Raw genomic sequence first — 27,801 nt, 5'->3', positions numbered from 1 at the left:
ATTATCTCTATAATCCAGCTCCTTTGTTTCTTCTCATGTGCAGGTTGACAGGACTAACAGAAATCATGACTGTGTCCACAACAAAATTAAGTCGTCTAATGTCAACTAGATTCTCATTTCAGCATGGCAATCCTTTTATTCCCTCCTAATTGATTTTCTATTAAATGCTCCACAAAGGCTATTTCAGATCTCTTCCCAAGCTTTCCTCATCTTCTCAACTGGAGGCCATTTACTGAGAATTCTTCCACTTCCCTCCTCTCTGTCTGATAACTTCATAACATCACCCCTCACCACTTCCTCCTTTACTCCAGTTTCAGATGAAGAGCTAGTGCTACTCCTGACAAAGTTAACCTCTATATGTACTCTTGATCTCATTCCCTTCTATCTTGTCTAGTTGATTACTCCCACTATCACCTCTCCTATCTCTCATTTCAATCTCTCCCTGTTTACTAGTTTCTTCCCTGATACCTTCAAATATATTCAAAATTTCTCTATCCTTGAAAAACCCTCACTAGATTTCATCATTCCAGAAAGGTATCATCCTACACTTCTCCTTAAACTCCTTGAAAAAAACTATTATCTCTTCTTCCTTTCCTTTAACTCACTTCTCAGTCCTCTGAAATCTGATTTCTAACCTTATTATTCATTTGAAATAGATTTCTCAAAAGTTACTGATGATCTCTTTTTAAAAATTATTTTTAATTTATGGAATAAGACAAAAATTTCCATAACACTATATAATAAAAAAGATGACTACACATGAAACTGCAAATCTATTATGCACAACTTACTATTCCTTTAAAATATATAATAAAATTATCATATAAATTTCTTTTCCCCCCTTTTTTCTTCCCTCCCCCTTCCCATCCTAGAGATGGCTGCCATTAGACACAAATGTGTGTGTGTGTGCGTGCGTGAGTATAATCTTCTACAGTTTTTTCTCTGTATGCAGGTGGCATCTTCCTTCATATGTCTTTTATAGTTAATTTAGGCATTTATAATAATCAAGATGACTTAATTGTTCTTAAAACAATACTGCTATTACTATATGTGTTCTCTTCATTCTGCTCATTTTGATCTTCATTAGTTGGTGATGATCTCTTGATGGTCAAATCTAATGGCTTCCTTTCAATATTCATTCTTCTTGATCTTTCTCTGAAGCATTTGACGCTACTGATCACTCTCTCTTGCTGGAAATTCTCTCCATCTTGGGTTATACAATCTGTCTAACTACTCCTTATCGGTCTCCTTTACACATCCATCATCCATTCCACTTCCATTAACACTGGATGTTCTCCAAGGCTTTGTCCCAAATTCTCTCTTTTTTTTTTCTCACTACACTTTCTCATTTAGTGACCTCACTAGTTTCCATGGATTCTGTTGACATTTCTATGCAGATGACTCTAAGATCTATATATCCAGTGCTAGTCTGTCTCTCCTACTCCAGCTCCACATCACATACCAACTAACAGAAATTTCAAATTGGATGTTTCATAGGCATCTCAAACTCATCATGTTCAAAGAAAGTACTCATATTTTCACTCAAAACCTCTTTTCTGAATTTTCTTTTTATTATCAAAGGAATCACCAACCTTTCATTCACTCAGCTTTACAATCTCAGTGTTATCTTCAACTCTTCACTCTCACTCACCCCACATACTCAAACAATGGGTAAAATTTGCTATTTCTATCTTCACAACATCTCTCACATATGCCCTCTCTCTACCATCTACATAGCCACCACACTTGTTTAGACCCTCATCACCTTGTCTCGACTATTGAAAGAGGCTACTGTTTGTTCTCCCTTCATCAATACTCTCTCAACTCTAATCTAACCTCCACATAAGTGCCAAAGTGATTTTCCTAAAGCACACAGTTCTGACCATACCATCACACTAATCAATAAACTCCATGGCTCCTTATCACCTTGAGAATCCAATATAACTACTGTTTAGCATTTAAAGCTCTTCACAGTCCTCTCCTACTTTTCCAGTCTTCTTAAACATTACTCCTGTCTACACACTCTGTGATCCTCCCCCTCCAAATTATCTTTCTTAATTTTGTATCTACTCTGCATATACTTTTCCTCTCAATTAGAATGAGTAAGGAACTATTTCAAATTTGTTTTGTATTCTCAGAGATTAGCACAGGCCCTGGTGCCTAGTAGCTATGTTTGACTGATTGACTGGCAGATATCACCTTCCTTTCTATATATATTGTTCCTTCCTCTTCTATTGGTTCATTCCTTGTTACAAAGAACAAAAAATGGAGGAAAAAGTAATTCAGGAAAACCAACCAACACATTAACCAAGGCTACAGTACATACTGTGTTCTCCTACAGCCTTCCTCCTCTATAAAGACATGAAGCATTTGAATTTCCTCATCTCTTCTGCAGGACCAATCTTAGTCATTATAATTCTACAGCATTCAGTTTTGCTGTTCTTGTTACTTCCATTTCCATTGTTGAAGTCAATTGTATATCTTGTTTTCCTGGTTCCACTTATTTTATTTTGCTTTTATTCATATAATATTTCTCTTGGGCAGAAAAGAATTTCAAGAGTTTGAGATACGTCTTTTCTAGAAACGCGCAAATATATCAAGGTGGGAAAGGCAGGAGGTGATCAAGTATTCAATTCAGTTTGCATGAAAGATAGGATATGTGAAGGAACACAGTCTATAGTAAAGCCTGAAAGAAAAGGTAGTTAGAAACTAGATTTTGTAGAACTTAAATGCCAAATTAATGAATTAGTATTTTACTGAATAATATATGGAAAGATACTGAAAGTTTTTCAGCATAGGAGTGACAAGATGAGACTCATGCATTAGGGAGCTGATTTCAGTAGCATTTTAAAGGATGACTTTAAGAGAGGAGAGATATAGTCAGGAAAACCAGTTAAGAGATTATTCCAATAATCCAGGAAAGAGGAAATAATGGCTTGAGCTAAGCTGTCAGTATGAGTGAGAAAGAAGAAACAAATGAGACAGAAATAACAGGACATGGTAGATGATTAGATCTGAGGGGTGAAGGACACTACCATCAAGAGAAAGAAATATTTAGGAGGTACAAGATTAGGGTGTGAAGAGAATGAGTTACATTTCAACATGTTGAATTTGAGGTGTTGGAGGGAAATGTAGGTGGTGGTTTCTATCAGATAGATAGGAGTTTGAGAGTAGAGATTAGGGAAAAGATCCCCATTGGATCTTTCCCAGAATCTCATAGATGGGGATCCCAGAAACAACATAATTTGACTTAAACCTAAACAAAAATTCCTTTTGCAATATGCCTGACAAGTGTTGAGCCAACCCTTTCTTGAACAGTACTATGGAGAGGGAACCCATCCCCTTCTGGGGGAGCCCATTCCTCTTCCAATAACTCTAATTGCTAGAGAGTTTCCCCTCCATACCCCCCACATCAAGTGTAAATTTGCCTCACTTTGTGTACTCTTAGTTCTGTCCTCTGCAGTCAAGCAGAACTCTCCCCCCGCTCCTCGCCCCAGCCATTCCTGGAATAGACTTCCCACTTCTCACTCTCTCCCTACATTAGCTTGAAAAACTTTACTGATGTCCTCAATCATTTTGGCCCTTATTTGTACTGATGATCCTTGCCTCGTCCCAAACTTCTCCTGTCAGGGGTTCCCTTATGTGAGTCAAAATGTGCTTGCAGTAAAGACCAATTGTTTTTAGCGTCCATGGTCAGTTTGATTGTTTCATCCAAACTTTTCTAGGTCCAAAAGCAGTTTCAGTGGATTAGGACACCCTCCTTTCCTTTAAAGCTTAACTGATGTGAAACCTCCTCCATTAAATCTATGTTGGTCTTTCCAGGTGAAAGAGATCTTTTCTTCCTCAAACTTTTCATAATAGTTGAGCCATGTCTCTCTTTTCTGTTCTTCTCTCACTCTTTTTTGTATCATTTTTATTTGGGAATATGCCTTCCCCTCCCATTAGATCACAGGCTTCCTAAGTGCGGGGTCTGTGTTTCATCATCCTCAGTGCCTGGGTTAGTGTCTTACATCAACACGTGTTTAAATGTTTATGGAATGAATAAAGTCTAGCTGGAGATGCCAAGTAGAACAGTAGAAAGGCCTATTTATCATGATTACATTTTTTTTTAAAGTAACACCGTGGCAGGTCCCTTCTAATTCTTTCTATTGTTAAAGATATGCCTTTGTAAGAATGCTGTCTTCTCTCTTTCCTTATTTCTTTGCAGTTTCACTGAGGGGCACAGTCTACACAACAGCAAAACCTTGGATTCCAAACTTTTTTTTTATTGCAGAGGAAAGTTTTCTGGGCAAAAACTTTCTGATCAGCTATTAGAGTGAAGTTCATAGCCTGTCTTATCTTTAGAATCAGCTCCTGGCTCCCAAACACCCACCCCAACTTTTCTAAAAGATCAGGAAAAGGGGCTTTTCAAACCTGTCTTGGAATTCCTCCTTTTCTCTCTCCTTTCATTTTTCTTCAGCATTTCAACAATAATGAAATACTTCTAACTAGTGAAAAACATTTTCCTCATCTATTTCTCTCCATATTTACCCTTAAAATGCTTTATCTGTGATAACTTTTTCAACTCTCTTCCTGACTTTAATTTCTCTTTCTTTCAGTTACCTCTAAAGATCCACCTAAAGTGACCTTTTATGCTTTTAGCTCTGCCATACCATTCTTCCCTTCCAGTCTTCTGAAAGCTACTGGTCCATCTAAAATGTTTATCCTTATCTTTCACAAGTGAATAGATTTTAATCTTTTAAAATGCATTTCCTCATGAATATATGTAATATGTGAACAGAGAAGTCAAAGGAAATATAAATATTTCTCAACTGAAATATTCTATAATGTTGCTTTTCTTCCTATTACCATGAATCATGATTTCAACTTTGATTCATCATTCAGCCTTCAACAATCCTTGTTACACTTCTCTTTCGAGACACTAAAAACAAAACAAAACAAAACAAAAAACAAAAAGGAAATGAAACAAACAAAACAAAAAACAAAGCCAAAAACTCTATTGATTCTTTCTTGGTCCTCCAGAGGGAATTCTATTCTTTCCTTCACCCTTATATTCAACACTGTCTTGAAAGAGAAGTTTTTAGTGAACGCAGACACATTTAAAGTATATACTGATGAAGGTTCTATTTCATTGTCACCCAAATTCATGGATAAAGCAAGACGCTGTTTAGAGACATCAGAGAGCTGCGTGAAGCCAAAGAAAGCTGGTTTGTTCATGCGTGTCAATAGTATAGGAAACCCTAATGTCATCTGAGACTTGTCAAAGGAGGGAGCCATGACTTTGTAATTAAGAATCAATCAATTAATTAGCATTTATTAAGTAGTTATTATGTACCAAGTATAAAGAGGAAGGGAATGTCTTGTGTATTTTGCTTCTGGGCCCATTATTTAAACATATGAAGCTGATTGTAATACGTTCTTGGCTTCCCATGTTTAAAATGATAAACTGACACTGTCCATAATTTCAGTTAGACTGGAAAATTTAGTGGTTTCAATTTGTGGGTTGTAGTGTAGATTTACATAGCTATTAACCACTGCTTCTCCTTGTGCTGGAATTTTCTTCATCACTACGTTTAAAAGGAGAGGTGGCTAAAATGGCATTTCCTTTGTGAGAAAGTGATATTTTAAAGCCAAATCATGTTACGTTATAAAATTATGCAGAAACAGCGTGGCTTCAATTATAACACAAAGCAAGATTTAATTCCATATTTACTAGGATTTTAGAAAGAATGTATTTTGAAATGAAGTGAAAGCTGGGATGCTACTGATGTGGTATCTCTTACTCCTATTCAAATAAAAAGAACTTAAAAGATAATGTATAGGGATTTTGACTAGATAAAAATGTATGAATCTTGATTTGACCTTTGTGATGAACAAATAATAACAATCAATAAATTATTATTAGTGTAAGAAGCAGATAGGGATTCATTATAATGGGTATGAGGTATCAAAATTCATTTTCTGGCAACTTATATCCCAGTTCAGCTTATGGGTGGACATGGAATCAGAGCATAGATCAGAGAACAGACTGCTATAGTCAGGGAAAAAAATTGTTTGAAACTTCATCCACCTTCCTGTGACTGTGCACTCATTTTTTTTTCTCCCGAAAAGCAGACCTGCAAGTCGCAGAAGAGTCCCCATAGGCAAAATGATATAGAAGACTCAAGCAATTGCACAACATATCCAAGGCTGATTCCCTATTTTAGTTTGATTATCTTATTTAGCTGCTTAGTTTTCTGTCACTTTCCCTGCCTGCAGGGAATATGGTAATAGAAGCAGCTAAAGGCCCTGGTCAGATATACTCATTCCATTGCTCTTTGCATGAGCTGCCTTGTATGGAGCTCACTTCAGCTGTTGGAAAGAGCCTGCTGCTACCCCAGACACTTTCTCAGCATCCCTTCTATCTCACGAAAATGCTTTGAGCAAAGCATTTCCAGATGCAGCAAGATGAGGAGCCCATCTTTTCTTTTGTACCTTTAACAGCATTCCTGTATTTAGAATAATCAAATACTCTCCCAGAAGCTACGATATTGATGATTCATGGCAAAGTGGTAGTAACTGCAGAAAGCAGGACTCCCAATTTCCTCCTGACACAAATGGATTCAAAAAGATAGCAAATGGTGTTTCATCACCATGCAGCAAATAGGAGGAGAGACCAAGGCAGTGGCAGCACTTGGCCAAAAAGGGAAGGGGGAAGATGATGATCAAGGTTGATAAAGTATTCTTTGTCATAGACATGATAAAATGGAATAAATTTAGCTCTACAGAGAAATATAAAAGTATATTCTTTTAAAGTATATTTAGTGAGCAAATGTATATGCTATTAAACATAACAAGTGGTGGACAGAGTGCTGGGCCTGGAGTAGGGAAGACCTGAGTTCAAATCTGGCCTCAGATACCTACTAGCTGTGTGACCCTAGGCAAATCACCGAACCCTGTTTGCCTCAGTTTCCACCTCTGTAAAATGAGCTGGAGAAGGAAATGGCAAAGCACTCCAGTATCTTTGCCAAGAAAACCCCAAATAGGGTCATGAAGAGTCGAACATGTTGAAACGACTACACAGCAACATTTTTTAAAATTAAATGATGAAGTTGTATGGTACAATGGAAAGATCATTGTCAGCAGATCTGAGGGTAAATCCCGCCTCTGACAGTTATTATGTGTGTGGCCTTGGGTAAGTCAGTTTCCTTTTCTATAACATGAAAGAGTTGGATGAAATGGCCTCTAAAGTGATCTCTATATCTATGATCCTGTGAGATTAAGATCTGATATAACCAAGGCATTTCTGCAACTTCAGGACAAAAAAATCTAAATAATCTGCTATACTACAGCAAGAATTTATAGGAAAACAAGGAAAACTAAGCAGTGTATACACGTATATATGTATACGTGTGTATGTATGCATGTATATGTATGTATAATATATTCTATATTTGGGTTCAAAATTCAATGGCAGAAGAACTGGATGGAGGAAGGCATGGCTAGAAACCAATTTATGCAAAAAAAGATCCAGAGTCTTTTGGGTCAAATGAATGAACAGTGTTACACGGTAGCCAACAACCTAAACCTAAAAATCTGAAAAAAAAATCATAATCCTAAAATCCTAAAAAAAAAAATGGAGGATCTAGTTAACAGTGAATAGAGCACTGGCCCTGGAGTCATGAGTACCTGCATTCAAATCCAGCATCTGACACTTACTAGATGTGTGACCCTGACCCAGTCACTTAACCCTGATTGCATCTAGGGAAAAAAAAAGTGTTACATGGTAACATTGTTACATGGTAGCCTACTTTGAATGCATTAATAAAGGCAGAGCGTCTAAAAAGAGGGAAGTTATAGGATCTTAGATTTATATTTGAAAGAGACTTTAGAGATCATCTAGTCTAACCCCTTCATTTTACAGATAAGGAAACTGAGGAACAGAAAGCCCAAGTGACTTAAAGCCAGGATCCTGAACACAGTAAGTGGAAAATCTGTTATTTCAACCCCTGGTTCTCTGATTCTAGATCCACTGTTCTTTTCACTGCCCATACAGGAGACTGAACTTTATGCTTTGGAGCAACCAGACTGTAATCAGATTAATATATTCAATTCTAGATACTACATTTCAGGAAGGGGACTGACAAACTGAATACATCTACTGGAGGGTGACAAAGATAAGAAGAGAACTGAAGATTAAATACTATGAAAGTTTCCTGAAAGAATAGGGTAGTTTTAGTTTAGAGAACAAAGGACTTCAGAGCAAAGGGTCACAGCATCTGTTTTTAAGCATTTGAAAGGCTGCCATACGGAAGAGAAAGAGTAGAACTAAGACCAATGCAGGCAACATTTTCTAACAATTAGAACTGTTCCAAACCTTCAGTGTGTGGGGTATTCCCTTTTCTGCTGCTGTTCATCCTCCATTTTTGAAGAAGACCAATGACATCACAGGGTTATTTATTGACTGGGGTATGAATTAGATTTAAGTGAGGCAGATTTGCACAAGATCATCAGCCTATCTCTTCCTGAGTCATTGAAGACCACTGGGACAAAAGTCTAAGACTGGCGATGGCCCAGGAGGCAGTGGATGACTTTGGAGTTTTCAATGTCTGACCAAGCTCTAAGTGCTCCATGGTGCCTGCATGCTTTCATGGCCGACGGAACAAATTGTACTCATCTGCCCATTCCGCTGGAAGAAATCTTCCCATGCTTGGTGTAGACAAACTTCTAACTCACCAATGAAGCCTGTCAATTACCCTCAGCCTGGTTTAGCCTGTCTGCTGAGAGAGTTTTATTGGGACGTGGCCACTGCCTGTGCTAACAGCTTCTTGGAGCCATGGGTGAGAACTGAGTGAGTCAGGTGGACACCAAAGGTGGATGAGCAGCCCTGAAAAGGGCTCAGAAAGCCCTATACCGGAGGGGCTAGTCCTCCCTTAACACCCCATATACCCTAGTGTTCTTTAAATAGAGGCTGGATGACCATTTTGATAGTGGTGGTAGGTAGGACTACTATTAGAAGGGATTCTTCATCTGGTATGAGTTAGAATAGATGGCCTCAGGGATTTCTTTTCAATCTCATCTTCTGTGAAGCTGAAGAGAAACAGATGCTTCTTTTGGAAGCAACGAAAAATGTTTTAATAATTGAAAATGCCTTGAAGTAGAATGGGTTCAAGAGGTTGTTCTCCATCATTAGAGACCTTCAAATGGACTCTAGATGGCCTCCTCTTGAGGGTTTTGTTCAAGGGATTTCTGTCCAGGTATCAGTTAGACTGGATGTGCACAAGTTTGTCCATTCCAATTAATGCATATTTTTGAGATATTAAATATTTAATCTCTTACCTAATAGATGGCAATGTGGCATATAGTACAAAGAGTCAGAAAGTCCTAGGTCTACCATTTGCTAACTGTATGATCTTGCATCAGTCACTAGGGCTCTCCCAGGCTCAATTTCTTTATCTGTAGGGTGTAGGTGATAATAACTGCACAGCCTTCTTCACCAACTGTTAGGAGAATGCTCTGTGCTAATGATCTATGAAAGTCCTATCCAAATGGAAATGATCTTATTTGTTTTCTTACTGAACCTAATCTTATGTTATTATCCTGCTGGATTCCTTGTGGGGAAGGGGCAGTGACAATTGCATCTCTCAATGAATTGCTAAAGGATATGAATCTGGTAGGAAAGGAGGAGCAGCAGGAAAACATGGATGGGCAATTTCTCTCTGCAATTTCTTTAATTAATAGGACTAATGCATGCCAAAGATACAGGGAGTGTGTTTGGGGTGCTTATTTACTAGCTGATTCTTAGGTCATAGTGGTGTTTATGGCCTCTTCTCCATGATGTAGTCTTTACCACATGACCCATGCCTTTGTTAACCTCAGATCAGATTGCTATCATTTTCTCTGTTTATTCCTCAAAATGGCTCTGAAAGCACTTCTGGTGATTCCAGTGTTTAAATAAAGACCAGCTGGAGACTGGATGTTTCTAATGAAACATCTTTTGATTTGGACTTTGCTTTCTCTACCAGGAAGGTAAGACATAATTTTAGCTTATTTAAAATCACTGGGCAAGATCCATATGTTTTCAAAATCATGTACCTCTGAATTTGTACATGAGAGTGAGCAACAGATACCTGTATAATATAATTCATGGTACCATTTTCTTTTTGATCTATTACAGAAATAGAAGGTACCTTATTTGTTCATTAGGTTAGGGTTAATGAAGTGACTTGCTGTCTACCTACAAATCAGTAATTAAGTAGCCAGAATATCATTCTTATACTTAGTCAGAACAGAAATTGTCCCAAACAATGGAAATAAAGGCTTGTTTCAGTCCTTAGTGATTTATGTACCATACACTGTATGCAGTTTTATAATACACACACATGTGTGAACATATATGCGTGTATATATGTATGTATGTGTGTATACATATATGCAGAAACATTAACAAATAAATTCATAGTTAGGAAGTAGTCTTAATAGAAATTTGTTAGAAGTTCCACTTAAGACTCTGCCTCTCTCTTCCACAGCAACATTGTAGTCATACACACATATATACACACTACAAATATATATATATATATAGATAGATAGATAGATATAGATAGATAGATAGATATCTAGATATCTAGATATCTATCTATCTATAGATATCTAGATATCTATCTATCTATCTATCTATCTATCTATCTATCTATCTATCTATCTATATATCTATAACGTATAAGACTATCCATGTATGTGACTATGGTATTGTTGTGCAGGGAGGGAGGGGTGAGTCCTTAAGTGAATCTAAAATGACTTGTTAATATTTCTGTTCTAATTGGCCTTGGCCACTTTTACACTCTTAAATTCTTCCCCTTCCCACTCTATTTTTTTCTTTTTTTGAACTGAGCTTCTGCCAAGTGTCACAATCAGACAATCATAGAGAGGAAAAGAGGTCAAGATTGTATTAGGATTTGTCAATTATCCCCCTCTTGGTATCAGACTTCACAGATTGTTCAGCAATATGGCCAATTTCACTCAAAATTCTTTTAAAAGTTCTCTCTGTGGTTAGGCTTAGGCTGATCAATAAAATATGCTTTTAAAGATCCAATTTCTCATTCATCAGGAATGAGCAAACACAGGGAGGGCAGTAGCTACTGAATGCTCTCTGTATTCTCAATACTAAATTGTTGTAGAGAACATTGATCCATGACAAACGGTAGCTGGAAATAAGAATGAGGCAACAGAAGATTTGCCTTTATATCTGACTGGGACTACAGCAAGAGGTGGATTATTGTGATATATTGGGAGGCACTTGGCTATTCTCATCCTTCCAAAGCCCATCTTCCCAAAGTTTCAGATTTGTATATATTCTACATTTCCTTAGAAATAAATCTCTCCCCTGTTAGAATGTAAGCTTCTCAAGAGCAAGGATTGATTCATTTTTGTCTTCTTATTCCCAGTGGTTAGCACAGTGACAGACACACAATAGATGTTTAAAATGCTGTCAATTGATAAATTGATTGATTGCCCTATCACAATAGCTGACACTTATAAAGCACGTGAAAGCTTGCATAGTACTCTTCCTGCAATGACTTTGTAAGGAAAAGTAGTTCAAATATTATTACCCCTATTTAAGAGATGAGAGAACTGGGTCTGAGAGAGGTTAAGTGACTTGTTCATAGTCACACAGTTAATGTGTTAGACTCAAGATTTTATGCCAGTTCTACTAAGTACCACAGCACACTTTTTATCATGCCACACTGCCACTGTCAATCATATGAAAAGAAAGTATAAAGTAATTTTTTTTTTGATTGATACCTACAAATGTCATTCTTTGTCTCAAATGTATTTATTTGTACATGGCCTGCCATGGCTCTGCTGAGTGCTTGAGTCCATTGCCTACAGGTACATGTAAGATGGCTTCATAGGAGACTATAATTTCTGGAACTTTGCTACAAAGTATTAAGCTATTGACTAATCTCAATTTTTTGAGTGTGTGTTACCCAACTTTATCCACAATTGATTCTGGCATCCTGAAATATCCTGTCCCTTCCTTATTAAAATGTGACAGAATTGTTGCTACAATGCACAAGCAGAATTTGAGAAGCAGAGCTTTAAAGCACATTATTGAAGAAGGATTTAGGGATGCTGAATAAAAAGCACCATCTGTTGTTAGTACTTAACACTAATAAAGCACTTTTACATTTTACAAAATGCTATATAATCATTTTTATATCAACTATCCTCACAAAAAGCCTATAAACTTAGAACTGCTCAAATTTTAGAGAGGAAAGGGACTGAGGAATAAAGAAATTAAGATTTTTCTTCAGGGCACCATTACTTTTGAGAGTCATAGTAAATATGTGTGTGTGTGTGTGTGTGTGTGTGTGTGTGTGTGTGTGTGTGTGCGTGCACGCAGGGGTAAGCTAGCTCTTCTGAGCCGCAGGCCTTAGCTCACTCTTCTATTGAATATTTCCTCTCAAACATTGTTCCCCATTAATAATTCAGTACATTGGAACAAAGACCAGAAGCCTCAGCTACAGCCATTGAAGACTTTTTCTTCATTGTAAATAGGGGGATACTCGGATATAGTGAATAACAATGTATGATATCTCTTTCTCTCTTCTGGGATATTTTATCATTTCCTAAGGTGTGAGTTCTGACACTCTACTTCAAATATGTGTGAAAGTTTCCTAGTGAACATTGGAAGCTCTTACAATCAGTAGCATTCAAGTTATTTACAAGCTTTCTTAGAAGAGATGTTTGAAAAGGTGGTGATAATCAAAACTTGTCTGTAAAGATCACATCTTTTAAAGTCTCTTATTTGCTATATCCATATCCACTTTCTCATCTCTGGAGCTTAAAGGATGACTTTTTTTTTTCTCCTGACAGTATCATTATCCCTAAAGAATCAAACCTTTCTGTCTCTTACACCTTCACTTGCTACAGAAATTCTGCTCCAAGAATGTAGCTGACAATTTAATTTCTGTGAGGCTCAGGCTGAGGACATAAGCAAGCCTCATTCCCCTGACTCAGCGCTGGTAGCTCTATAGGGGTTACTGTAAAGAAATAAACAAAACCTCCCATACACTTCTGGGTCAATAAAATGATCAGATAAGACTTGCAAACAGCATCTTTACATAGGTATTTTTGTGAACTTGACCACAATTTAGAAAGAGGATTTTAATCTCACTGCTTCTGAAAGCTTTTTAGGGCAAAAGCTCTCATCACCTAACCCTTTCATTGGGTAGTAATGTAGTGAAGTGCTAAAGCACTCTTCTAAATGAATAAGAGGAGAGCATGGAGTGGTAGAGCTACCAGGAAATAGTTAATGTGGAGCTGACAGGCAATGTGCTAAGCTTAGACTGTTGGCTTTCACAGTGAGAAAATGAAACTTTCCATCCCTCAGAGAGCATAACCCTAATCAGTATCACACTATTTTTAATGTATCTTGCTTTACAGCATAACTGGACTGCATTTTTCATGTGAAGGTAAAAATTAAAGGATTTATGATAATCCTATGCGGATGGTTGTGGGTGTTTCATTTTGATGAGAGCATTTTCCTCTATTCTTTGTTAACATTTTTCAGCTTCTTGCTACAGTCTTCTTACCCGAAACTACTCATGTGAAAAAAGTCTTACCAGATAAGCAACAATTCTTAGTGTACAGAAGCTCATATCCTCCCCAGCTACTTGTGAGAAGTGACTTCTTCAGGCTTTTAAAATCATAATGTAAAAGTGTGCAAAGGAATCCTACCTTGCCAACATACTGATAATCGGATCCTGTGTATTCCTCCAAGAGGAAGAACTGATTCCACATCCAGCTCCTTTTTGCTCGATTAAGCTCATTCTTGCTACTTCCAGATAGCTCCAGTATCTTTTTCTTCTCTGGAAAGCCACTAGTCCTCTTGGAGAAGGGGCTTGAGAAACTTTGGTAGATCTGACCAACCCAAAAAAGCAGCAAGAAGTAATGGTGAGTTCTCATTATGATTGCACAAAGCAGGGCTCAGTTGTAGTGCCTTTTCCTGTCCTGGAAGTGCTCAGTTCTGCTGCACTGTATCCAGCCTCATTCCTCCCTCTTCCTTAGCGTTCGTTGCTTAGGTCTCGGAGGATATCTGGAAAGAATAATAACATATCAAGCATTTTTAGAGATACTTAAAATTCAGTGTTACAGCAAATAAACTGGAAAAGTAGAACAGAAAATGGAATAGCCTTCCCTCTCTCCAACCCCCCCCAAAAAAAAAAGTCGGCTATCAATTTGGAAAGGCAGAAAGTGGCCTTTGAACACATTAAATGGAATGTGTGTCGGGTAGGAGGCAGCCACTTTCTTTCTCATTTTCTATTACTTAAAAACCCCTGTTTAAGTAACAGCTTTGATATAGGACAAAGTGTCGCAATGGATTTATTTTACTAACTCTTTCACATCTCCAAGTGTGGGCTGAGATCTGGTTAGAGGAAATGAGTCTACATGTTCCTAGTTCTCTTTGCTTTTCTCTTTTCCTGCACAAGTCCAAAGAAATGAATATCATGGACAATTGCAATATAGTCTAATTGATTAAAACTTGGCCTCCGTGATGCTTTACACCTAGTGAATCGACTGCTTAAGCTGGATACTTTAAGAAATTAAGAAGCAATTCTTAATTTGCCCACAAAGCTTTCATGGAACTTTCACATATACCCCATTATCACAGGGATGGTAGTGAGCTTCAAGAGCCTTACAAGGTATGGTACCAGGAATAAGAGAATTATAGAATCTTGGGGCTGGAAGGAGCCATCTGGTACACTTGTTTTGTCTTACAGAAAAGGAAGCAAATGTTCAGAGAGGCAGGTAACTATGAATGGGTTTCCTTGGAAGGCAATGGATGTGTGAAAGTTTTAAAGGAAAGGCTGGATAACTATTTAATTGAGAGGGGATTTTGACCAGGTATGCCTTGGATTAGATGAAGAGCTATGGAAATTTCATTCAATTCAGAGATTCTGTACTTGTGTGCCTAAACCAGAGACACAGCGGGAGTTAATGGCAGAGCCAGATCTAGAACTTAGTTCTCCTGATTTCTCAGTCTATGGCTCTTTCCATATACCCTGTACTTCATGGCTTCATGTGGGGGATTAAATTTTTATTAAGTCTAAGTTTTCATAAACATGATTTCCTTTAGGCTCAGACTAGTATTTTTGCAGATCCTGGGCCCATGCTACTCTGCACATCTGTTACAAATTGGTTTACCAATCTGAGCAATTAAAACAATGCACACATGTATTCTCTTGCTACCCCTAGTCCACATTTCTCAGTAACAATCTAAGGCATAAAACCATATCATTAACTCCTTTATCTGATTACTAGATAATGGAATGAGTCTGTTTAAACAACAACAAAAAAGGATTCCAAGTGCTTCCCAAAGCAGAACACAATAACAATTAACTGGTTATGTCATTTCCAACATGGCAATGAATGCATTTTATATTCACAGATCAGCACTTTGTTTCGATTTCTTTCCCCCAATGCTAGGGAGATTTGCACACTTGGCTCTTGTTACCGGAGGTGCAACTGTAACTACCTTTTGCATCAGTGAAATTGATAGCCACCTATCATCTGGCTTGGGGGTACTTTCTGTTGAGATAGAAATGGGGCACTTTATCGTATTCAGCATTTTTTGAACCTTCATTACATTATTGTACTTCTTCCTGACAGCAGGCTGGGGAAGTTAGAAATTCTACAGGTGAATAAATGAGTACTGTGACAATTAACACTGTTGGCTGAGGGCCAGTGAACAGGACTCTTGCCCTGAGGTTGGCTTTTGGTACAGGTACAACATGATTGATGATCCATTAGGTAATGAGCAGCTTCTCTCTTTTTCTTCATGGCATACGGATGAGGTGTGCACAGAGGAAAGCCCACTAATAAATCTGTCCTCTCTCCTTTTTCCCCTTTCCTATCGTACAGGTTCAGATATATGTGAGGGTTCAGATACAGGAAATCACACTTTCCCTATGTTTCCCACACTCTTAATTATCTGCATTAAAAGATCCTGTGGTGAAGAATTAGACATGTGTGCTGCATCCAATGTATCCCCTTTGGTGCTGGCAGGGAAAGAGTGACATGGGGAATGGCCCTGTCAGCTGTTTTAAAAGGCAAAATCATAAAGGGCAGTTTAAAGGAAAATCTATACCCGTGGGTGTTTTGTGTAAATTATGCAATCTGGTGCTGCTCAGATGTTCAATATTAGCTCTTCTGTAATATCACAGATATAAAATATAAAGTGTTTGCAGGAGGATTTTTTTCCTTCAGGAAAAATGTGCCCTAAGTGCAATCCAAATTAAGGCCATTCTGCCTAAATGTGCAGGAACACCACAATGAGGCTGTGGTATGTTAACCAGAGTGACTCAATGTTGAAAACTGAGGTTGAGGGGCTATTTGCACCATAGCAATGAAACATTTGATATTACAGAATTTCTATGAATAAATTCTATAGTGGAAAATATTAAAACAGTGGATAGGAGAACTTAAATCACACCGTGTTTCTTTGCACTACATTTCTAGGCTAGAACTTTACCGCACTATATTTAGCAATAGAATACAGAGTTAGACAAATTCTAAGGATACCCATTCTCTCTCTTTATTTAAACTTTTCTAAAAGCATCATAAATTAAGGTAGAAGTTATTACACACAGAGATTTATTCCTGAGAATAGAAATGTGCACAAAATCCTAATGAATCAATTTTCTAATTGTTTTTTCACTGCTATGGACATTTCATCATATGATTCATTAACACTAACAAACATCTCAGAAAAGAGGAAAAATCAGAAAATGTATTGAAATGTTACAACAATGGAATAAGTGACAAGTTTTTAACCTAGAGTCTGCAAACTTATTCTTTTAATATTTTGGTAACTTATTTTGATATAATTGGTTTCCTTGATAATTCTTTATTTTATTTTACGCATTTAAAATCATTCTGAGAAAGGATCCGGAGGCTTCACCAAGCAGCCAAAGTGGGGCTGCGCCACAAGCAAAAAAGGTAAGAACCTCTGGTCTAAATGAAGGGGCCATAAATAGGAATACTGAAGAGGTGCAAGACCGCTTGTAATTTGCACACTTAAGACAATTCTTTCTTTGTTCTGGTTCATTTTAAAATGACTTTATCTCATTCAGGTGAAAAAAATAGGAATCACAGTTTCAGTTGAAGAATTTTCTTCTTGGGGAAAGAACATGGTATCCTATAACTGCTATTTTGAGAAGCAAATATATGAACTATTTATATATAACATGTTGATATTACTTGGAATTATAAAGTACAAGAATTTATCTCACTTCCTACAAATTGCACAGAAATCTCAGATTTTATCTCTTCCCAAGCAAGAGAAAAACCATTTTAAATGGTGATTCGACCAGGAGCAGGATTCTTAAGCAGCTAGTTGCTGGATGACAAATTGAAGTATCATCTTCAGAAGGAAAGAAAGGATACACACTACACTACACTGAAACTTCAAGAGGTATGGCAAAGCTCTTGATTCTGAGGAAGCCAGAGTAATAGAGAGTCAGTTTGCCAAGTCACAATCATATAGGAGGCAGCTCATTTCAAGAAAAAAGCAGTAGACCAGAACCCAAGGTAAAGAAGGTACAGCTAGAGACCAGATTTTATAAGGAAAGGTTTGGCAGCTAATATAAGTAGACAGTAAATGTTTACTCCAAAGACAGTTTTTCTTTTTTAAAGAAAGGGAAAAAACCCCCACTAAATCATACCACCTCCTCTTCCCTTGTCCCTATGTGTTCTCCAGCAATGCAGAAAACATCAACAGCTGAACCCTACCCCCGTCCCCCAACAATATTAAACACTGCCATACCTGAAAGTAATAAGTATTAAATAACTTTAACATATATTCTCATTTTAATTTCATTTTCTTGTTTTTATTTTCATCATAATCTATTGTTGCAGGACAGTTGCCTGCATTTCTTGTACTCTCTGAAACTACTCATAGATGCAACCGGTTAATTCAGTCAGATGTATATCAGGCTGTGGGTACCTCAGTCATAAGAAGGACATAGGCCTGATTCTAATTTTAAAAATGATGAACTTTTGGTCAGAGGCTAGCCCAGAATACTTCCACTTATGCAACATATCATTAATTCAAACTCCACTAATTCTGAATTTATACAATTTCAGAAAAAAAGCTGAATTATTTCTTTTGGAAACCCAAAGATCTTTGATGATCAAACCCTTTAGGGGTATGTGAAAATTAATAGTGTAAATAAGATTATATAGGAGGATGTTTAAAATAATAGAGAACAAACTATTTTGGAAAGTCCCTCTAGCACTTTTGAAGGAACATTTAGCATATAAACACTTGATATGCTAATTTAAAAACCAGTCTCAGTTATTCATTAAAACAGATCATAGAACCATAGGATTATGAATTTAAAGCTGGAAAGAGATCCACTAAGGACTTCTACAAGGTAACAATTTAAAAACTCTTAAGTATTTGAAGCCCTTTTTCCACCTGGCTTCAACCTACCTTTTCAGCCCCATATATTACTCTTTCTGTCACCCCAGCCAAATTGACCTTCCCACGTGACTCTCTATTTCCCATCTCTGTACCTTTCCACAGGCTGTCCCTCATTCTTGGAATGCATCCCTTCCCCCAGTTCCATTTGTTAGAATTCTTAGTTTCTTTCAAAGCTTAACTCAAGGATCACCCAAACAGGCCCCTTCTTAATTACCCATAGCCAGTGCTTCCTCTTGCCCAGATTATCTTAAATTTGTATGTATATCTTTTGTATATACATGGGGATCATCTCCAGTCCTCCTGATTTATGTCTTGCCACTGGACTCAGATTACCCTGGAGGATAGAGTGAGGCCTTTTGCACAGCTTTGCCTCACTTAAATCCAATTCACTTGCAAGTCAAGACATCACCCTCCTGATGTCATTGGTCCTCTTGGAGAATGAAGGACAAACAACAATCTGTGAGTAGTAGTAGCTGCCCCACTGGGAACCCAACTGGCTAGTTCCAGTTGGGCAGTGCTACCTCCCTCCCTCCCTCTTTCTTTCTTTCCTCCCTCCCTCCCTCCTTCTTTCCTTCCTTCCTTCCTTCCATTCCTTCCTTCCTCCTTCCCTCCTTCCTTCTCTCCTTCACTCCTTCCCCTCCCTCCTCTCTCTCCTCTCCCTGGTCCACTTTGGGGATCATACCCTTACATATGGGTGCTCTGCCCAAAGGAATACACATTTTGATCACTGAAACCTCACAAGATATCTTGGGGTTTATGGGCCACATTTTTTTTTTCTCTTCCACACTTATTTATTCTGCCCTAAATGCAGAGGTGCCACATTCTACAAAAGTCAAAGAGGATGAGAACTGAAAATAGGGCATTAATAGGCAATTAGATAATTTGTGTTTTTTAGAGTTATTTCAGTGGAGTGATGAGAACAGGCGTTAACTGAAAGAGGCTACAGAGAGAATATGTATCAATTATAGACAACTTTTTAAAAATGGTGGCAAAAGTAAGGTGGAAGATAGGATGACAGCTAGATATCTTAGAAGAGTCAAGGGAATGATTCCTACCCCTACCCCCATCCCAGGTTGAAGAGAAAATTTCCCTCATCATTTTCCATCCAGCTGCTCTCCTGGTCTTTATGATCTCCAGAAACTCATTATTCTGCAAGATGACATCAACTCTGAAACTCATAAATCCTTAGTACTTCTTGCCCCTGGTACCCTTCCCTCTTTCTCATTGAACAGGGTAAAAGGTAGACATTGGAGAGCTCCTTCTAGATCCACTACCATTTAAGGAGGGCACACAGGAAATTTGCTTCATCACTTCCTATCCAGGCTGGAGGTCTTCTTCTTCCCTCTCCCAATCCCCACTGACTACCCTCTCCTCAACCTTCCCAACTAAATTTTTGGCCTTCTTTTTACATGTTGCCTTCCCCTATTAGATTGTGAGTTCTAGGAGGCATGGTTCTATCACAGGAAAAAAAGAAGTGTGAAGTTAACAGCTGAAGAACTTCATATACCTCTCAACTTCAAGTCTCTAAGAATTATCGATGAAGTTCTGGCCAGCTTTTGATCCACATCATTAGCAGACTCATTGACATGATGGAAAAAAGACTGTCATTGGGTTCATCCTTCTACTCCAATGGTTCCCAGCTCAAAACTCACTTTAGAAACTTTCTGCATCCTCACCAAACTGATTGCTCCCCTATTAACATTTATATAGTGATATATAACTTATAAATCACTTTTAAATGCCTTACTACATTTAATCCTCACAATAACCCTATAAAACCTGTCTTACAGATCAGCAATAAGGTTCAGAGTATGGAAATGAGTTGTCTATGGTCACATGGCTTGTAAATCGTAGGACCACTAATCAAATTTCATTCAGTGATATAGTGGAAGGTGCGTTATATTTGAAGGCAAAGACCTTGGATTCATATTCCAGATCTTCCATTTAGTGACTTGAGTAAGTCACTTAATGTCTCTTAGATTCAGTTTCTTCGTCTGTAAGATGAAGGGTGATCTCTAACCTAGTTCTAACTCTAATTTCCACAGTGCTTCTATAAGAATCCCAAATGTACTCAATTTTTAAAATACTGTCAATGGTTAGAGTATTCTGATCTCTCAACTAGATAATAAGGTGCTTAAGGGTAGAGTCAGTATCTTCTTTTGCTTAAAACTCTGCCCATAACTCTTAGTACAATGCTCTCTACACAGCATGCTTTAGTTAATGTTAATTAAGCAGTACCTAAACTATCTTAGGCACAGGGGTATCTCTGTAATGCTGCTATCTAATCCACCAATGAACAATTCAGTCTGTGAGTTATGGTGAGGCGAAAAAGTTATGGTGAAGCTAAAAGACCTGTTTTTGTGTCCTGTCTCTTTTACATACTAGCTGTGTGACCATGAGTAAGACATTAAGGTCTCTGAACCTCAAATGCCCTATCTACCATATAGGAAAAAGTTAAGTGTATTACCTGACTCACTGGATTGTTGTAAGAATGCTATTTTATATACAGTAAAATATGTCAATATGGATTGTTGCTGTTACTGTAATATTAAAGTTAAATCCAATGGAGACAGAACACAATTGTTAATTTCTGAGCATATAAGCTGTGTCCTTACCTTATCGCTTCAGTGATCCATAATTTTTTGATACTCACCTTCAGTTCATCTACCCAAAGCCTGAAATCCTCCTAGTCCCACAGAGTTAATTCTGGTGAAGTTAAACGGTGTTAGAACAAGAAATTGGCCATGAAGTAATGATTTTTTTCCTGGTTACAGCCACTCAGGAAACAATGCCAGGATCATAGATTTAGAGCTAGACGAGATATTAGGTTCAGTTTTTAAACTCCTCATCTGACAGACAGGGAAGCTACAGCAGCTAGGTGGCTCAGTGGATGGAGGTCCAGCCCTGGAGTCAAGAGGACCTGAATTCAAATTTGACCTCAGATCCTTGACACTTACTAGCTGTGTGACCTTGGGCAAGTCACTTAACCCCGAGTGCTTCGCCAAGAAACAAACAAAAAAGCAACCTACAAAAAACCCCCAAACTCTCCTTCCCTTCCCCCCAAACCCCCCCCCAAAAAAAAAACGCAGATAGGGGAACCTAAGGAGGAGAAATTATTTGTCCAAGGTCGTACAGATGGTAAGTGGCAGATATGTGATTCAGACCTAGATGGCTGGACTCCAAACTCAGGACTTTTCCCACTGCACCATGCATGTTGTGACCTGCATTAATGGAGGCAGTAGCCATACTGATAAAAATCACAAGACTTCTTAAGCAGGAAAAGGGCTCAGAGTTAAAAGGAAAAGATCAAAGAACTGTGAAATAAAAGGAGAAGATCAGAGATGTGAAATACCCCCATAATATATTAAATAGAATGAGGAAGAATGTAGATCTGCAGGCATTTTGATGCAAGTTGAAATACTAGTTAAGGCAAATCTTCAGGAAAAATGTAAGCTATTCCAGTTGAAAAGTTTTATACCTAATCAGGTTTTGCTCAAGATCAATTTTCAGATCTCACAAAGACTTTCTGTGTTTTGAATAAGTCACCAGCTGCTTTGAATAAAAATGAACCCATGGAAACATGTCATTGCCAATCATTACCTGCTTTGACCTTCTTCCTCACATGCTATGACATCAGGAGCCAACTTTCATGTTTTGGTGGATATTTCACATGAAACCTTTACCTCTAAAGCCCTCATTTCATTTCTCAGTAAATGTCAGAGTCATTGTTGAGTGAAATTGGTGCAGCTTTCTGTCCATAATCAGCTTTATTGAAATGTGTCACACAACACTGGCATCTCTCACCATGGAGCATTTTCTTTTTGCCAGTGGGTTGGGATGGCAACACAACCACTTACTTGAGCCAGATTTCTTTGTAAATGCTTCTATTTGTAGATAATATGCCAATCTGTTTGAAAACTGATGTGCTTCCAAATGACTTATTTCCACAATATTATGCTTGCTTTGAAATTATATTTGACATACTGTATTAATGAAAAAAAGACAAAATATGTCACTGCGCCTAGCATAGTGTCTTGTACCCAGCAGGCACTCAGTAAATATTTGCATATTTCAAGTATTTGTTGAAGGAGGTACTGAAAAATGCTGAGGTGCTATATTAAAGTGAGAGAGTATGTCCTCCAGATATAAACTGTTATACCATAGCTAAGACAAAAACAACTTCAGTTAGACCACACAGAGTATTATGTCCAATTCTAAGTGCTCTATTTCAGAAAAGTGATTGACAAACTGTTCCTCATACAGAAAAGGACAACCATGATGAAGAGACTTGGAACCACAACATGTAAACACGGATTGAAGGAATTAGAATCTTTTAGCCTGAAGAAAAGAAGATTTAGGAATCACATGAGAATGCTCTCCAGGAAGCTAAAAGTCTATTTTGTGGAAGAGGGATTAGATTTGTTCCTAATAATCCCAGATGTCCCCTAGGGCTCTGTCATGGTCCCTCTTCTCTTCTCCTGCTGTATTATTACGCTTGGTGATCTCATCAGGTCCCATGGATTCAGTTATCAATCTCTATACTGATGATTCTCATCCACTTATGCAGCCCTAACCATGTTGAACTGCATGTCATGTAGATATCTTAAACTCAAAATGTCCAAAACTGAACTCACAATCTTTCCTCCCCAAATCCTCCCCTCTCTCTTACCTCCCTATTCAGTTGAGGACACTGACAGCCTTCTGGTTAACTACCCAGTCCTTTCATAACTTTCCAATCTTCTATATCACGTGCCTCCCCTGTACCCCCAATACGTACTCTGGGATCCAAAATGGATCGCAATGACACTTCCTTGTTGTTGCTCACACAAGATGAATACCACTTCATCTCCTAATTCTGGGCATTTTCACTGGCTGTCCTCTACACCTGGAACGTTCTCCCTCTTTACTGCTATCTCCTAGCTTCCCTCAGGTATCAGCTAAAATCTAACTTTCAGCAAGAAGCCTTTCTAGGTCCTCCTTAATCTTAGTGCCTTTCATCTGAGATTACCTCCAACTAATTCTACATATCCTTGTTTGTGCATTGTTGTTTATATTTTCATCCTCTCACCACCACCCATGTTAGACTGAACTCCTGGATAGCAGAGACTATTTTTTGCCTTTCTTTGTGTCTCCAGCACTTAACACAACACCTGGGACATAGAAGGTACTTAATAAAAGCTTGTTGACTTGCTTGTTCTGTTTGACTGAAGTTGGCCAGATGTCCCTTGAAGCTTCCAGGTGAAGATAGTGAGACCACTTTATGCAGATTGTTTTAGATAAGATTCATCCTTTGGGTAAAGACTAGACTAAACAACTTTCAAAGTCCCTTCCAGCTCTGAAACCCTATGATTCTGACCAATGTCACTTCCTTCCCCCAGCTTATATTTTTAGGTTTCTTGGTTTTGGATTTGGGTCCATATAGTAGGAAAGGAAGTGAGGTAGGAGACTGAAGGGAAGATGCATTCTGTCAAATGTGCTTTACCCTAGTTATTTATTGCATGAATTTTTGAACTATTTTTAGATTGCAGAACTATTTTGAACTATTTTTAGTTTGCAGAAGTGCACAATTTATTGAGTCAGCTTTTCCCTGTGCCTGCACTATACACTGCTGTCTGCTTATAAGTTGGGTCCCTTTGGAAAGCTACAGTAATTCTTTCAGGTTAATCAGTGCCCTTGAAGCACGACAGGAAAAAAAAGATTATGAGGAAAGAATATCATATGAAACATCATTTTCACAAACATTAAGTGCTTACTGTTCTTAGGATGTTCTTCTAGGTTCTGAGATGGAGGTGGAATTCATAGTGTTACCTATCCTCATGAAGCTTAAAGTCTAGAAGGACATGACACCTTTTATAATGACAAATTATTAAGACAGGTAAAAGCAAAGTGCTATGTAAGATCTGGGGGGTGGTGTGGGGATAGGGAGGCAAAAGGCCTTTACTAAATAAGAAATCTGGGAAGGCTTCCTTGATTAGGTGATCTTAGAATTAGCATTTGAAGTCTTAAGTAACAATACTACATGCTGGAGAAGAGAGGAGGATATTCTAGGCAAAATGGAAAACAAAGTTAGCGGTGGTATGAAGGAGGGAAGGGTTAGGGAGGGTAGTCTAATTTGTCTGGGAGGGGGTGGTAGAGTGTATAGAGGTTGGCTGGAAAGGAGAAGGGAACAAGTATTTATTAAGCACATGCTATGTGCCAAGCACTGTAGTGAACACTTTACAAACATCATCTCATTTGATTCTCAAACAACCCTGTGATGTAGGTGAAAAAACTGAGACAGACAGCAGTTAAGTGACTTGCCCAGGATCACACAGCTAGTGAATGTCTGAGGCTAGATTTGAATGCAGGTCTTCCTGACTTCAGGACTAGTATACTCTATCCACTGCACCACACAGCTGCCTCAATAAAGGCAGTATTGAATCAAATTGTGGAAGCCCTTGAATAACAGGATGAGGAATCACAAATTTACTTAGGAGACAATTGGGAGCCATTGAAGAGCTAGGAGCAGAAGAGTTGTATGATTGGAATGAGGAAATTTAGAAATAAATAGCTTATTCCTTTTGTGTATGCTTCATTTTCATGTTTTCTTGCTTTCTCATTCTTTAATTTGCAGGTTTTCCAAGTTCTGTAAAGGGAGTAAGGCCAGCCCTATGCAAAATTACTGAGTTGTCAATTTTTTCTTAGATGCCTTTCCATGCCAATCTTCCTTTCTATGCAGTCATTCCTATGGGGCTATGGGTAACTTACTTAACCTCTAGATTTATTTAAATATAAAATGAAGCCTCAGTTTGTTTGCTTCTCTAAAAGGAAAGAGTTGCACTAGATGACTTCCAACATTCTTTCTAGATATAAACCTTTGATCAGTCTCATTTTCTTGATCTTCCTTTCTTTTTCCCCAGAAAGCCAATGCCCTCTTACTGACTTCTGGATGCCTCAAACTCATCACTTTGTCATCTTTACTCTCCCCCAAACTCTAGACTCTAAAATTACCTCTCCCTCATCTTTCCTCAAAATACCCATTTATTAGGATGGCAACGTAATTATAATACACACATTCAAGTAAGAATGACTCATCACCTATTCCTCCTGGGGTGTATGCAGGGTTTTTTTAGGATTTTTTTTTTATGTGAAAAGAAACAAAATAAGCAAAAACCCAAATTGTTGAAATTTTAGGAAATGTGATCAAGTGAAACAAAGAATTTTAATCCATGGGAGGAGAAGCTATTTAGGGTCCAGGTATATCTTTCCCAGTATCCTGCATATATTATTACAAGAATGAGATTGAGGTGGGGTAACCACATGTAAAGTTCTTGTGGGGGTGGTACTGCATAGGACGATGCAAGTTAAAAGTACTGAAGCAAAAATCAAAGGATATGGCTTCTCAGCCTGACTCTGCTACTAATTTTCCATAAATCTTTGGACAAGTGACTTACTTGGACTCTCTTCTTGCCTTAAAAATTGGGTTGATAATCATCAGCAGGAGCAAAAGGTCAAGACTATCAAGGGAATCAGTGGGAAAAAAAAGTGAAGGGGCAGCTAGGTGGCACAGTGGATAGAGCACTGGCCCTGGACTCAGGAGGACCTGAGTTCAAATCCAGCCTCAGACACATAACATTTACTAGCTGTGTGACCTTGGGCAAGTCACTTAATCCCACTGCTTAGCCAAAAAAAAAAAAGTGAAGAAAGGTAGCCTTGAAGTACTAGATTTCATACTATATTACAAAGTAGTAATAATCAAAACAATCTGGTACCAGATAAGAAATAGAATGGTTGATCAATGGAATAGATTAGTTATATAACATACAGAAATGAATGACCACAGTAACCTAGTGGCGGATAAACCCAAAGATCCCAACTACTGAGCCAAAAAATCACTATTGGACAAAAACTGCAGGGAAACTAGAAAGTAGTATGGCAGAAACTAGGTAAAGATCAGCCTCACACATATACAAAGATAAGTTCAAAATGGGTACATGATTTAGACATAAAAGTGGATATCATAAGCAAATTCAGGGAACACGGAAAATCATTTATCAATTCTATGACTAAGGGAAGAGTTTATGACCAAACAAGAGATAGAGAGGATCACAGGAAGTAAAATGGATAAATCTGATTTCATGAAATTAAAAAGATTTCGCACAAACAAAAGTAAAACAGCCAAGATTAGAAGGAAAGTAGGAAATAGAAGAAAAAAAATTATAGCAAGTTTCTCTGATCTCATTTAGGGAACTGAGTCAAATTTATAAAAATAAAAGCCACTCCCTAATTGATAAATGGTCAAGGGATATGAACAGGCAGTTTTCTGAAGAAGAAATCAAAGTCATCAACAGTCATATGAAGAAACACTCTTAAATCACTAATAATTAGAGAAATGAAATTTAAAATGACTGAGGTACCACCTCACACTGGCTAATGTGACAGAAAAGGAAAATGTTGGAGAAGATGTGGAAAAATAAGTATGCTAATACATTGTTGGGGGAGCTGTGAACTGGTTAATTTGGAGAACAATTTGGAAGTGGGCTGAGAGAGCAAGTATTTACTAAGTACCTACTATGTACCTTTTCAAATCTTATTTCACTTGATCCTCACAACAAGACTGGGTGGTGATTGCTATTATTATCTCCATTTTATAGTTAAGGAAAATGAGTCAGACAGAGGTAAAATGACTCGCCCTGAGTCATTCAGCTTGTCAATGCCTCCAGACTGGATTTGAATTCAAATGTTCCTACCTCTAGGTGCAGTGTTTTATCCATTGCATCACCCAGCTTCTGTTGAGGCACAGAAAATAGTAAAGATTTGCTCATCTGGTGAGCCAGGTCCCCAGAGAAAGGGGCAGTATGATGATGGAATTGGGGGAAGGCTGAGGTCTTGTTACACACCTCAAGCCAACAGAGACCATGTACACCATCATGGCGAGTAATTATGCCCCCTTTTAGGTGTTGACTGGCCAAAGTCTTGATCACCCCACCCTTATTATGACTCTAGTCTTACCTCCTAATACTGGACTCTAAGTTCTTTGTTATTTGTTAACTTACTAATTGACTGAATGTCTTTTCTTTTTTCATCTCTATACTCTCTTTTCTTTTTTCTCTTTCCTCTCTATACTCTTCTAGAACCTAGCATACTTTCCACTGCACACAGTAGCACTTAATAACTGTTTACTGAATACAAAGAATGAGGTAATTTGCCGCTCCTACGGTTCCAGTGGGAAACATCAGAGAACATCCCAGCATCAGCCTAGTCACAGATTGGAGATGAGGATGATGTTCCTAACCTCCACACCCTCAGCTGGCATCTACTCACAATGAAGCTCCTGAGCCTGGAAACTAGGC

General features: G+C 38.0%; 1 protein-coding gene across 1 annotated transcript in view; it reads right to left on the bottom strand.

The window, feature by feature from the left end:
• LOC110214697 (cadherin-6) overlaps positions 1 to 27,801 on the bottom strand; it is a 165,916-nt gene that overhangs the window by 64,610 nt on the left and 73,505 nt on the right. Inside the window, exon 2 of the mRNA XM_020995730.2 lies at positions 13,723 to 14,080. Within this exon, the coding sequence (XP_020851389.1) occupies positions 13,723 to 13,950 (228 nt within the window). The 5' untranslated portion in view covers positions 13,951 to 14,080. The remainder of the gene's footprint in view (positions 1 to 13,722; positions 14,081 to 27,801) is intronic.

Source organism: Phascolarctos cinereus, unplaced genomic scaffold (genome assembly GCF_003287225.1).
Source record: "Phascolarctos cinereus isolate Bilbo 61053 unplaced genomic scaffold, phaCin_HiC Scaffold_4;HRSCAF=312, whole genome shotgun sequence".
Taxonomy (NCBI): Eukaryota; Metazoa; Chordata; class Mammalia; order Diprotodontia; family Phascolarctidae; genus Phascolarctos; species Phascolarctos cinereus.
This window is presented reverse-complemented; position numbering and strand designations above follow the sequence as displayed.